The sequence below is a fragment of the Schistocerca gregaria genome, chromosome 4 (assembly GCF_023897955.1).
Source record: "Schistocerca gregaria isolate iqSchGreg1 chromosome 4, iqSchGreg1.2, whole genome shotgun sequence".
Classification (NCBI taxonomy): domain Eukaryota; kingdom Metazoa; phylum Arthropoda; class Insecta; order Orthoptera; family Acrididae; genus Schistocerca; species Schistocerca gregaria.
The window spans coordinates 692,646,913-692,661,044 of record NC_064923.1 but is presented as its reverse complement, the minus strand read 5'-3'; the positions used below and the strand labels follow the sequence as shown (position 1 = coordinate 692,661,044).

The window sequence follows — 14,132 nt, the reverse complement described above, 5'->3', positions numbered from 1 at the left end:
CCATGGCCGGCCATTATCGCCACAATCTTCACAAAGTCAATACCGTTGCTTAGGCGGGAAGTGTGGGAATCACTAGAGTGTGTTCAGTTCTTCTTTAGACAGGAGATGATTTGCGCACTTTTTCTCATTCGATCATGTCCACGTCAGCCATGAATTGCGCGTGTGCTCTTGAGGATAAATAAGTGGGAGGTATTCAGCAGGCGGACGATATTATCCAGTCAGTGTACAGACAATGTTGTCATTCTGTAACACTGTCAGTGTAATATTATTGGACTAAATTTTCTGGAAGTTAGGTTAGTATTTGTTTTTCTCATGAGGTTAATCTAGAGTAAGAATATAACCCTTGGTTTGTTGTGGGGCGGCGGTGGGGTGAGTGGACTGCTGTAACCTGTTGTCGGGTTGTGAAACACTCAGGGCTACGGCGGGGACGACTCCTCTCTGTCGTTTCTAGGTGACCAGTTCAATACAATGCAATCAAATACAATAGAGTAAGAACTGTTTTTGTTAATGTCTATGTGTATATCTTCCTTGAGGTGGGGTTCATTAAGATTTTCTTGTGCTAATTTTGCAGGATGTTTCTAAGTACATAGGATTTTCCAGATACGCGACCTGATGCCAATGTCTACGGTCATTACTGTAGTAAAATTATTTAGCATAGGTAATTGTCGGTTTGTTTGATCTAATCTAAAGTAGAGGTTACTCCTTCCTCATCGATGTATTTTAGGTCATCTATAACAACTATTAATCTCATGTGTAAACGTCAAACGGCCACTGTGTCCGAGCTGTTCTAGGTGCTTCCGTACCGAACCGCGCTACTACAACGGTCACAGGTTCGAATCCTGCCTCGGACATGGATGTGTGTGATGCTATTAGGTTTGTTAGGTTTAAGTAGTTCTATGTTCTAGGGGACTGATGACTTCAGATGTTTAGTCCCATTGTGCTCAGAGACATATGAACCATTTTTTTCCTAAACATGTCTCTGGGTTCTGCTTACCTTGCAGGGCCAGAGTTCACAGGCACTTTCAGCCTGTCAGAGCTATCCATGCATGAGTAGTGGTAAGGAAAGGTTATACCACATCAGGCAACTGTATTAGACCCTTCATACATAGTTTGCAGTATATCATGTGAGGAAAGGGCAAGCCAAGTTTCACATGAGTGAAGCTTTCTAGAACCATGCTGATTCGTGGACCTAAGTTACTGGGTCTCAATAAAATTTATTACATATATTTCCAAGCTTACGGAGAGATACAGTTTCTATCTTATCTACTCGGAACTTCCCTCTACAGAGGAGAATGTTGAATGTGTCGATGGAATTAATGCAGTGAACACCTGTACCGATCACGTTTGAGGGTGATATCTGGAGGCAGTAAATGCATCAGCAGTATCACAGCCCTGTCCAACAGCAAAATCACCATTTGTTTCCACTCAAAAACTCCCAACAGTGGCTTATTGGGAGGAGGACACCCAGTATTCATCTGCTCCATTGACTCGCGCATCTTTTCTGGAGTCTCATGAAAGTACCATGTCTCATCGACGGTGACCACACCTAAAAGAACTCTGCTCTAACTGTCGGCATATCTTCACACGGGTCTGTCTCTGCATAATGGTGAGAGCACTGGTCAGTCAATGCGCAAAGACATTCTTCATCGTCATATGCTTATGGATATTGATGTGGAAGATTGCCAGTGACTGTTGAAGTCTCCAATTCATCAAACGCGAAACCCCTGTGCCCCATTATCAAGTCATTTACTAGTTAGGTGTTGGTATGGAAGCAGTTGCTGTACACAAAGTGATTTTACGTTTTCCAGCACAGGCCCTTAGTATCTGAACACTGATAGTCAACAAAACATAAGTCTGCAATTTGGTGGTGTTTTCCCCAAAAAGCCACTAAACTCATTGACTACTAAACTCTTGTTGATATCCGAAGCAGTGATCCCTTCCTCTACTGAAACCACACTTTCCACTGTTGCCGTTTTCACATTGTTCCGTGTTGTCATGTTGTCTTATCGATTTTCACCAGCGTACCTGCAAGCCGTAACAAGTGCTGCTGCAGTGCGGCAAATGTGGGAAGCAGCAACACTATCTGGTAGCGGTGGACAGTATAGAGTATACTTTCACTGGTACATCTGCAATCACTACAAACTGGAACTTTGCAGGAATTATAGCGATAATGCCTGTCAGTACTGATCGAACTGAACAAAATTCTGCAAAAGAGCACAATTGAGCAGAATGATCCTTGTATTGAGAAGCTTATTGCTACTCCTCATATTAGACTGAGGAGCTATAGCAATTTCATGAGCTGTCTTGTGCATTTGTGTGTGTGAAATCTTATGGGGCTTAACTGCTAACGCCATCAGTCCATAAGCTTACTCACTACTTAACCTAACTTATTCTAAGTACAAACACACTAACTTATGCCCGAGGGACGACCAGCCGCACAATCCATGACTGCAGCGCTTTAGACAGCTCGGCTTATCCCGCGGGGCTCTTGTGCATTTAATGAACGAACACAGCCGGCTGTGTTTCATACGATCGGTCCTTGTTGACGTCATACGGATATCCACAAAGGAATTGGTCTCCGCAAAATTCATGAAAAGTGAGCGCATAATTCTTCCTTTCTTTCTTTTGCTACCGCCTTTATCCCACATTGTGCTCAGGGTCGGCCACGGATGTGGCATGGTTAATTGTAAGAGGCGGCCGGATGCCCTTCCTGCCGCCACCCATACCCCCCAGGATGGAATATATGTACCCCAACTGCCTGCGTCTAGTGTAAATCGTGAAAGAGTGTGAATGTGTGTCAGAAATCTGCGAGCCGTGTAACGGAGGCGGGACGTAGGGACTAGCCCGGTATTCACCTAGGAGGTTGTGGAAAACCACGTAAACACATCCAGGCTGGCCGTCACACCAGCCGTCGTCGTTAATCCGCCGGGTGGATTGGATCCGAGGCCGGCGCTCCTACCTGGGTCCAGGAAGCAGCGCGTTAGGGCTCTCGCCTACCCTAGCGGGTCAAGTGCGCACATAATATGCAGCGTAAATACAGTACTAGCCATTAAAATTGCTACACCACGAAGATGACGTGCTACAGACGTGAAATTTAAGCGGCAGGAAGAAGATGCTATGATATGCAAATGATTAACTTTTCAGAGCATACACGCCAGGTTGGCACCGGTGGCGATACCTACAACGTGCTGACTTGAGGAAAGTTTCCAACCCATTTCTCATACGCTAACAGCAGTTGACCGGCGTTGCCTTTTGAAACGTTTATGTGATGCCTCGTGAAAGGAGGAGAAATACGTACCATCACATGTCAGGCTTTGACAAAGGTCGGATATTAGCTTATCACGATAGCGGTTGATCGTATCGCGGCATTGCTGCTCGCGTTGGTCGAGTTCCAATGACTTAGCAGAATGTGGAATCGGTGGGTTCAGGAGGATAATACGGAACGCCGTGCTCGATCCCAACGGCCTCGTATCACTAGCAGTCGAGATGAGAGGCATCTTATCCGCATAGCTGTAACGTATCGTGCTGCCACGTCTCGATTCCTGAGTCAACAGATGGGGACGTTTGCAAGACAACAACCGTCTGCACGAACAGTTCGACGACGTTTGCAGCAGCATGGACTATCAGCTCGAAGACCATGGCTGCGGTTACCCTTGACGCTGCATCACAGACAGGAGCGCCTGCGATGGTGTACTAAACGACGAACCTTGGTGCACGAATAGCAAAACGTCATTTTTTTCCGATAAATCCAGATTATGGTTACAGAATCATGATGGTCGCATCCGTGTTTGGCGACATCGTGGTGAACGCACATTGGAAGCGCGTTTTTGTCATCGTCATACTGGCATATCACCTGGCGTGATGGTATGGGGTGCCATTGGTTACACGTCTCGGTCACCTCTTGTTCGCATTGAACCCACTTTGAACAGTGGACGTTCCATTTCAGATGTGTTACGACCCGTGGCTTCGCGCGGGATTAGCCGAGCGGTCTAAGGGAGCTGCAGTCTTGGACTGTGCGGTTGGTCCCGGAGAAGATTCAAATCCTCCCTTGGCATGATTGTGTGTGTTTGTCCTAACAATAATTTAGGTTAAGTAGTGTGTAAGCTTAGGGACTGATGACCTTAGCAGTTAAGTCCCATAAGATTTCACACACATTTGAACATTTGAAACTCTACATTTCAGCAGGATAATGCACGACCGCATGTTGCAGCTCCTTTACAGGCCTTTCTGGATACAGAAAATGTTCAACTGCTGCCCTGGCTAGCACGTTCTCCAGATCTCACACCAAGTGAAAACGTCTGGACAATGGTGGCCGAATAACTGGCTCGTCACAATACGCCAGTCACTACCCTAGATGAAATGTAGTGTGGTGTTGAAGCTGCATGGGCAGCTGTACCTGTACACGTCATCCAAGCTCTGTTTGACTCAATGCCCAGGCGTATCAATGCCGTTTTTACGGCCAGAGGGTGTTCTTCTGGGTACTGATTTCTCAGGATCTATGCACCCAAATTGCGTGAAAATGTAATCACATTTAGTATAATATACACTCCTGGAAATGGAAAAAAGAACACATTGACACCGGTGTGTCAGACCCACCATACTTGCTCCGGACACTGCGAGAGGACTGTACAAGCAATGATCACACGCACGGCACAGCGGACACACCAGGAACCGCGGTGTTGGCCGTCGAATGGCGCTAGCTGCGCAGCAATTGTGCACCGCCGCCGTCAGTGTCAGCCAGTTTGCCGTGGCATACGGAGCTCCATCGCAGTCTTTAACACTGGTAGCATGCGCGACAGCGTGGACGTGAACCGTATGTGCAGTTGACTGACTTTGAGCAAGGGCGTATAGTGGGCATGCGGGAGGCCGGGTGGACGTATCGCCGAATTGCTCAACACGTGGGGCGTGAGGTCTCCACAGTACATCGATGTTGTCGCCAGTGGTCGGCGGAAGGTGCACGTGCCCGTCGACCTGGGACCGGACCGCAGCGACGCACGGATGCACGCCAAGACCGTAGGATCCTACGCAGTGCCGTAGGGGACCGCACCGCCACTTCCCAGCAAATTAGGGACACTGTTGCTCCTGGGGAATCGGCGAGGACCATTCGCAACCGTCTCCATGAAGCTGGGCTACGGTCCTGCACACCGTTAGGCAGTCTTCTGCTCACGCCCCAACATCGTGCAGCCCGCCTCCAGTGGTGTCGCGACATGCGTGAATGGAGGGACGAATGGAGACGTGTCGTATTCAGCGATGAGAGTCGCTTCTGCCTTGGTGCCAATGATGGTCGTTTGCGTGTTTGGCGCCGTGCAGGTGAGCGCCACAATCACGACTGCATACGACCGAGGCACACAGTGCCAACACCCGGCATCATGGTGTGGGGAGCGATCTCCTACACTGGCCGTACACCTCTGGTGATCGTCGAGGGGACACTGAATAGTGCACGGTACATCCAAACCGTCATCGAACCCATCGTTCTACCATTCCTAGACCGGCAAGGACACTTGCTGTTCCAACAGGACAATGCACGTCGGCATGTATCCCGTGCCACCCAACGTGCTCTAGAAGGTGTAAGTGAACTACCCTGGCCAGCAAGATCTCCGGATCTGTCCCCCATTGAGCATGTTTGGGACTGGATGAAGCGTCGTCTCACGCGGTCTGCACGTCCAGCACGAACGCTGGTCCAACTGAGGCGCCAGGTGGAAATGGCATGGCAAGCCGTTCCACAGGACTACATCCAGCATCTCTACGATCGTCTTCATGGTAGAATAGCAGCCTGCATTGCTGCGAAAGGTGGATATACACTGTACTAGTGCCGACATTGTGCATGCTCTGTTGCCTGTGTGTATGTGCCTGTGGTTCTGTCAGTGTGATCATGTGATGTATCTGACCCCAGGAATGTGTCAATAAAGTTTCCCCTTCCTGGGACAATGAATTCACGGTGTTCTTATTTCAATTTCCAGGAGTGTATTTGTCCCATGAATACCCGTTTATCATCTGTATTTCTTCTTGCTGTAGCTATTTTAATGGCCGGTAGTGTATGTCGCAAACATTGGAACGGTAACTTTGTGTGCGAGGTTAGTGGAGCCGAGGGCTGAGGAGTGGTACCCACGGTTCATGTCGACGACGACAGTGCTCTCGAGCGCCGGCCGGCGGTGGTTGTTGTAGGCGCGGCAGCGCAGGCTGGAGCGCAGGTCTTGCCGGCCCAGGGCCCGCAGCGCCATCTCGGCGCGCAGCTGCCCGCCCGGCACCTGCACCGACTTGTTCGTCACCAGCCGGTCGTCCCGGTACCACTCCACCGTCGGCCGGGGCCGTCCTGCAACACACGCAAGCCGCCAGACATTACATCACAGGCTCCTCATCGTCCCACAAGGCACAGTTCTCACTCACACTGTACCATATGTGATACGATACGTTGCGAATAAAAGTTGCGCTAAGGAACATCTGTGTGACACTAAAATGTTGACAGTCACGGCCGGAAATATCATGTCCATTATAATTATCCGGGCTGTTATGCCGTTGTTCGTTGATGAATTCTGTGTCAATTCCCAACATTTCGTCTCCGACTGCGGGGGACATCTTCAAGGTGGTCCATAGCTGTGTGACGCACGTGTTTGTGGAAAAAAGCGATAAAAGCAACAATACATAGCATGTGACAACAGCCTTGCGTGTGTCACTTCGCTACCAGCTTCCACCCCCACTATGTGACCAAAAGTATCCGGACACTCCGAAAAAAACATACGTTTTTAATATTGGGTGCATTGTGCTGCCACCTACTGCCAGGTGCTCAATATCAACGACCTCATTAGTCATTAGACACCGTGAGAGCCGATGGGGCGTTCCATGGAACTCACTGACTTCGAAAGTGGTCAGATGATTATTTGTCACATCTGTCATACGTCTGTACGCGAGATTTCCACACTCCTAAACATCCCTAGGTCCACTGTTTCTGATGTGGTACGGAAGTGGATACGTGATAGGTCACGTACAGAACAAAAGCGTACAGGCCGACCTCATCTGTTGACTGACAGAGACCGCCGACTGTTGAAGAGGGTGAAAAGGAAATGTCGTGTGGCCAGGGCCTCCCGTCGGGTAGACCGTTCGCCTCGTGCAGGTCTTTCGAGATGACGCCATTTCGGCGACCAGCGCGTCGATGGGGATGAAATGATGATGATTTGGGCAACACAACACCCAGTGCCTGAGCGGAGAAAATCTCCTACCCAGCCGGGACTCGAACCCGGGACCTGAGGTTTGACATTCTGTCACGCTGACCACTCAGCTACCGGGGCCGGACTTGAAGAGGGTTGTAATGTGTGATAGGCAGACATGTATCCAGACCGTCACACAGGAACCATTTTGTTAAACATTTTTGGAAAATGTGATAAAAGAGTATTATATTTCAACGAAAGATCAGTCTTGATCACAACACTTATGTCTCAATAACATAGGTGCTACGAAAGGATCAGTTGAATTCGTAGCAGCTGGGAAGAGCTCCGCCTACCATCCTCCAAGGAAGCCATGGCTCTGAAGATGGTTATATAAATCTAACTGAAATCGGTCACCTATGTTATTGAGACGTAAGTGTTATGATGAAGACTGGTCTTTAGTTGATATACATCACACAGGAATTCCAAAGTGCATCACTATCAACTGCAAGTAGTATGATAGTTAGGCGGGAGGTGAGAAAACTTGGATGTCACAGTCGAGTGACTGCTCATAAGCCACACATCGCGCCAGTAAATGCCAAACGACGCCTCGCTTGGTGTAAGGAGCGTAAACATTGGGCGATTGAACAGTGGAAAAAATGTTGTGTGGAGTGACGAATCATGGTACACAAATTAACTGATGCGATGGCAGGGTATGGCTATGGCGAATGTCCTGTGAACGTCATCTGCCAGCGTGTGTAGTGACAACAGTACAATTCGTAGGTGGTGGTTTTATGGCGTGGTGTTGTTTTTCGTGGAGGGGGCTTGCACCCCTTGTTTGTTTGAGTGGCACTGTCACAGTACATGCCTACATTGACGTTTTAAGCACTTTCTTGCTTTCCACTGTTGAAGAACAATTGGGGGATGGCGATTGCATTTTCCAACACGATCGAGCACCCGTTCATAATGCACGGCCTGTGGCGGAGTGGTTATTCGATAATAACATCCCTGCAATGGACTGGACTGCACTGAGTCCTGACCTGAATCATATACAACACCTGTGAGATGGTTTCGAACGCCGACTAAGCGCCAGGCCTCACAGACCGACATCCATAGCTCTCCTCATAGCAGCACACCGTGAAGAATGGGCTGCCATTCCCCAAGAAACCTTCTAGCACGTGACTGAACGTATGCCCCAGAGAGTGGAAGCTATTATCAATGCTAAGGGCGGGTCAACACCATATAGAATCCTGCACTACCGATGGAAGGCGCCACGAACTTGTAAGTAATTTTGAGCCAGGTGTCCGGATACTTTCGATCACATAGTGTATGTCAGGTATTTACTGGATGGATTTATGGCTCTCTTTCCAGCGTTCAAAACAATCTCTATATGGTAGCTACATTTGATGTGCCGTGTAGTATGACCTGAAATGCACCATGCGTAGCCTGGTCACCAAGTACATTTTGCCTGTACACTTTTTAAAATATGCACTCTGGTTTTCTTCATCTCGGAATATCACAATAACTATGGGCAATGGCAAAATACATCATGAAGCTGGGAAATAAGAATATGAGATGTAAAAGGAATCATCTTTTAAACTAATAGTTTTCTCACAGTCGAATAAGAATGACTGTTTGAAGGTAAATGAGCACGAATCCCGAAACAGTTCTAATTTCTTTAAATTTTTTCTTTTCTTTTTTTTTTTTTTTTTGTTTGTTTGTTGACAGTGTCGCTTGAGATGATGCTGCTTACGCATGTGATAACTATTTTTGGTGACCGTTTTATGGCACAGTTGTTCAATGTATGTCACACAAGTTTGTTTTATTTCTCCCATATATTTCGTAAATATGTTCTCGTTTTAATTGTGTGCCATTCACATTATATAGACTGGTTTAATATAGTTCGATGATGACTTAGTTTGTAGAAGTCTGATCATGTCCAAAATTGTGGTACTTGACAATGGCCAGAGGTCGAAATGATGATTGTACAGTAAAATAAAAGATCTCTACAGTTAAATTTAAAACGTTTTTCATGACAGTGGCACCAAACCATTGTAAATTCACCCAGAACAGTGGATTTCGATATAAACCTAACAGTAAAACATTTACTGAGAAACACACTACAGAAACGGTTGTAGTATTTCCTCATCTACTTAAGACACTTTGAGTCACATTAGATCACTTGAAATTTTTTTTCCGCCTATTGTATGATACAGTTGTAAAGGGCAACCATCACTGCTTGGTGCGCTGGTCGATGCAACAGTGATTCGCAACAGTGTTGTATTGCTGCAGTCCCATTGTACCAGGGAAGTGGCTTCAAATAGTTTCTATGCGCTCCAATAATGCAGGTTGCTACTGCTTCATCTCACAAGTCACATCACGTATCAAACGGTGTATTGCATCCTTTCAGTGAGAACGGGACGTAAGAGTCGTCTATTTCCTTATCATGTTCGAATGAGCAAAATTTTCTGTAACTCCAAAAAGACTGCCAATTTAACGTGAAATGGTAAACAGCAGGTAAAGGGTTACCACATCAACCTACAAATTTTGCGAAAATTAGGAACTTGAAATTTTCGAGGAATAAGCAAGAATTGTTAGATCTAACAGGTATAGATATGTATCATATTTTGCAGCAGTATTGTCTGTAACTTGGAATCACAATTTACTAATACCGATTTTTCACCCAAATACGTTAAATTTCACTTCGATGGTTTGCCATGTCGAAATACAGGTGTACGCTTGCTGTGAGGACTCTTCATTAAAAAGTATTAAAGCTTGCATCGTGGCTGCTCTAGCATGGCTTTTGTTTCATACAACATGTACCCGCACGCCACACGCCAAATGCAAGTCACTTGTTCCCTTACAGAATCTCAGTCACTGGAAAAGAGACAGAATACCATAGTGGCGTTACACAGTGACCAGACCAAAGCAAACTGAACAACCTTCTGCCACGTTTTAAAAAAAATTAAAACAATGGAAGTTACGAAACCTTGGGTAAAATTATAAATTCACATGTTCTCACCAAGTGAAACTTTTGAAAATTCTTTTTGTGGTAGTGTGTAGCGCACATGTACATAACCATTGATAGGGTATATTTTTAAAAACTACTCAGTCTGTTTTAAGAAGTAATTCACCAAACGGCCGAGTAAATTGAGAAATGTTATCTTTTATTTTTGCTACCAGTTTTGGCAATTCAATAAGACATCTTCGGGCTCTATACGTATCTTTAAAATAATTATCGAGATTGGCATACTAGAACCATCTGTTCTTGTATATCTTGGATTCTCAAGTGCTTTCTTCAAAGACCTGACTGCAATCAACTCAGTTAAGGACTGAAGATGGCATACTGAATTGGCAAAACTTGTCCTGAAACAGAGATACAAATCTTCTCAATTTGCGCTGCTGTTTGTCGAATTTCTTTGTTAAGTATTTGACCAGCTGCTGTTCTACGGTCACAATGGCAATTAGACACTTGTGTGTTTCGAGATGACCACATTCAACCTACGGTATCTTATGATCTGGTGAGATCAGAGCTTGATTCATATATCTTTCCTTCACATTACATGAAATAGAATCTATATGTTGTCCCAAGCTACACTCAAGGTACCTGTGAAAATCGATGAAAATTTACGTATTTTTTTGGAGATCAGCGTTGCAGCACCGTTACCTAGTCTTAAATTGAATTTGTAATACGGTGCTGTGCAACATTGCATTAGCTAACGCAGGCCAGTAAGCGTAGAGTGGTGACGTGTATATTATAGCAACACCAACACAATAGGATTTCGAATCGGCTTATCGTGAAAGTTACACAGCGGAAATAGCCGGAGAGGGCAACAATGTCAGCACACCTCGGGTGGTATGTTACGAGCGATACAGAGTGAGTGTCCGGGACTTACCCACTTCACTACCATGTATCTGTGGGTGGACAAAGTGTAGCACCATAGTCTAAGAGTGAAATTAAAAATTAAAACAACTTTTCCAAACTTTGCTAGCGTATCTCCAGTATATTAATTTTAACATTGCTAAGTCTCAGAGTGATCTAATGAATATTATTTTAAGAAAAAAGTGGTGCTAAATAATGGAGCTAGGAAGCTAAACAATTATTCAAAATATGCGAATGTGTGCCACAATCAAAGGTTACAAGTCTCAACTTGATCGGAGGAATATTTTGGTCAAAATCGTTTTTTTTATGAAACTTTGAGGGGGAGCCGAATATCAGACTGTGAAAGATGAAAATTTGTATGTGGCCTCAGTGTGATATAAAAACAAGTGGCTCAATTAAGAAAGCCTTATTAGTTTTGAAGTTACGCACTAAAAACTACACTTGGAATGAAAACGTCCCTGTTAATATTAGATTAAGTATGGTTTGTATTTGTTAATGGAAATATGTTGTGCAGCTATTTTGAACCTTATTACTCCATTTTCTGGTAGAGCATCGAAGAATGTATTATCGTTTGAGGAAGATTTCTGGCCATTTGCTGCGATCGGGAGTGGGCCAGATAAGCAGGTGTTGCAAGGAGCGAGAATGCTTTTTGCACGAGAACTGAAGTCCTTTTTAGAATGCACAGAAGAATTAAACAAGGCAGAAACTTTTAAGCAGTTGAAGAATTATTTCAAACGTACAAGAAGTAGATTGGTGCGCGTCTTCCTTTTTATTTTTGTAACTGTGTAAAGCCATAGAGGATTTTTTCAAATAGAATTAGGAAAATTACCATTATTATGTACGAATTAACGGAGAGTAATGAGGAAAGCAAGGTGTCGTTAGGAAGTGAGCAAAGGGCACTTCATACATTTCTGAGTGAATGGGCAGCGGTAATTTTTAGGAGGCTTTGCACTAATGCACCTGAGGATCTCCCTGCAACAGGGAGGCTGGCAATGAAATTTGAAGAAACTGATGTTGCAGCGGGGATGAGAGACAAACGGAATGTGTTTATGGGTCATCTAAACTGTTTTAATTGTGTGCGTATGGGGTACACGCATAGGGAGTGTCGCCAGCCACAATGGAAAAAGTGTGGTATGAACCATCAGCAGTGTTGTGGGATTAACAGTAGGTGTGGTCAGGGTGGTTATAAACATCTGTTAAGCTCAAAAGGGAACCCAAGCTTCACCGTAACGTGTTCCAAGTAAAAACGAATGCTGGGAATGTGAATCTAGAGATGGAATGCGCCATAGTGGTACCGCAGGCGAAATACGTTGAATTTTTCGATGGGACCCATGAGCGCCTGTTCCTGTTGCCTCAAAGGATTTAATAGGTAGGAAGCCATTGAACTCTCCATGTTACAATTTACTGGGGGTCATTAACAGCGAATTTTAAACTGGAGGCAGCCATGTATAGGCATTGTGTGCAAGTGGAGTCTCACGTAAGCGAGGGCTACAGCGTGATAATAGGGTTAGGTTTTCTGCAACAGCTTTATACCATAATTGACCTTTTGCGTCATGTTGTGGAACTTAGAGAGTACACATTGCTGCTCGAGGAAGCTATCGTCTTTAGCGATCTCTGGCAAGTAGCGTCTACCATACATGAAGTTTAAGCACGAACAATGATATTGAGGCTTAATTTGCATGACCGTGTGTCGAGTGGCACTGGGAAATACTGTGGGAGTGTGTGCAGCTTTACTTACCTGTTGGTAAGTTGTGTATAGTGGAGCAGCTGGATGGTAATGATTTATTATATGCAGCCAATCACTGTTTTTATTCTAATGTGGTACTGCATGGATACATCAGCAAATCAGAATGCAGTTGTATTAAATTCTTAATTTGCTGATTAACTTGAGTTCTAAAAGTGATTGCAGACAAAGGCAGCTAAAAATCTGAAGATCTTTGAGAAGATAATACATTTCTTTATGTAAACACAATAACATTTAGCATCGCTTGGAGATATATTTATGACAAAGCAAGCGATAGCTTGTAGTATTTGAGAGGTATGCAAGAGTATGGGCAGTAATTGAGAGAAGCCTCCAAGAGATTATAGAATGCACATTGAACGCTGAATTCCCAGAAGTGTCATTTCGCACCGGAAGATGTGAATTCCTTGGGACATGCAATTAGTAATAATGGTGCGAGGACCGATACAAAATTGATTCAGACTGTGCGAGATTTTCCTGCACCAGGGATGAGCAAGAATTATCGTCTGGGCCTATAGACTTATTATAGGAAATTTGTAAGAGCGTTCTTAGATAAACTGCAACGACTTACTCAGTTGCTCAGATAGGATATCAAATATATGTGATCTGAGAAGTGACAGCAAATAACTGACGTGCTGAAGGAATTGCTGATATGTCCATTTTCAGTGTTCCCGGATTTTCAGAAGGAAATTGCTTTATCATACAACTCATTCACCCATGGTCTTGGATGCGTTTTGAGCCAGGAGGAAACTGGAAAAGAACACCCTTCTACATCTTTTGCTTTGAGACAACAGAATAGAACTAAGAAAAATTATATTACTACAGAGAGGGAGACGTTCAGCTTCATCGACGTAGTAGATACCTATGATGTTACCTTTAAGGGGGAAAGTTTAAAGCCGAAACTGATGAAGCTCCTTTGAAGTGGTTATTAGGTTTTATGGACCAGTAGAATGACTAGATGGGCCTTAAAACACAGGATGTTTGAGGATGAAGTAATTCAGAGACAGGAGAAGAAACACGGAAATGCAGACACATTAAAGAGAAAGGTAGTGGTGACACAAGCACTAGGGCAACAAGACCTAGCTGGGTGTCAAGCGTCGCACTGCAGTGATAGACAATGTAAGCAACATGATACTCTACTAGCCATTAAAATTGCTACACCACGAACATGACGCGCTACACACGCGAAATTTACCCGACAGGAAGAAGATGCTATAATAGGCAAATGATTAGCTTTTCAGAGCATTCGCACAAGGTTGGCGCCCGTGGCGACATCTACAGTGTTGTGCTGACATGAGGAACGTTTCCAATAGATTTCTCATATGCAAACAGCAGTTGACCGGCGTTGCCTGGTGAAACGTTGTTG

The 14,132-nt window shown here is 44.9% G+C and overlaps 1 protein-coding gene across 1 annotated transcript in view; it reads right to left on the bottom strand.

Annotated features, from left to right (window-relative positions):
• LOC126267453 (nephrin-like) overlaps nucleotides 1-14,132 on the bottom strand; it is a 943,456-nt gene that overhangs the window by 298,701 nt on the left and 630,623 nt on the right. The window contains exon 5 of the mRNA XM_049972720.1: nucleotides 6,110-6,313. Within this exon, the coding sequence (XP_049828677.1) occupies nucleotides 6,110-6,313 (204 nt within the window). The remainder of the gene's footprint in view (nucleotides 1-6,109; nucleotides 6,314-14,132) is intronic.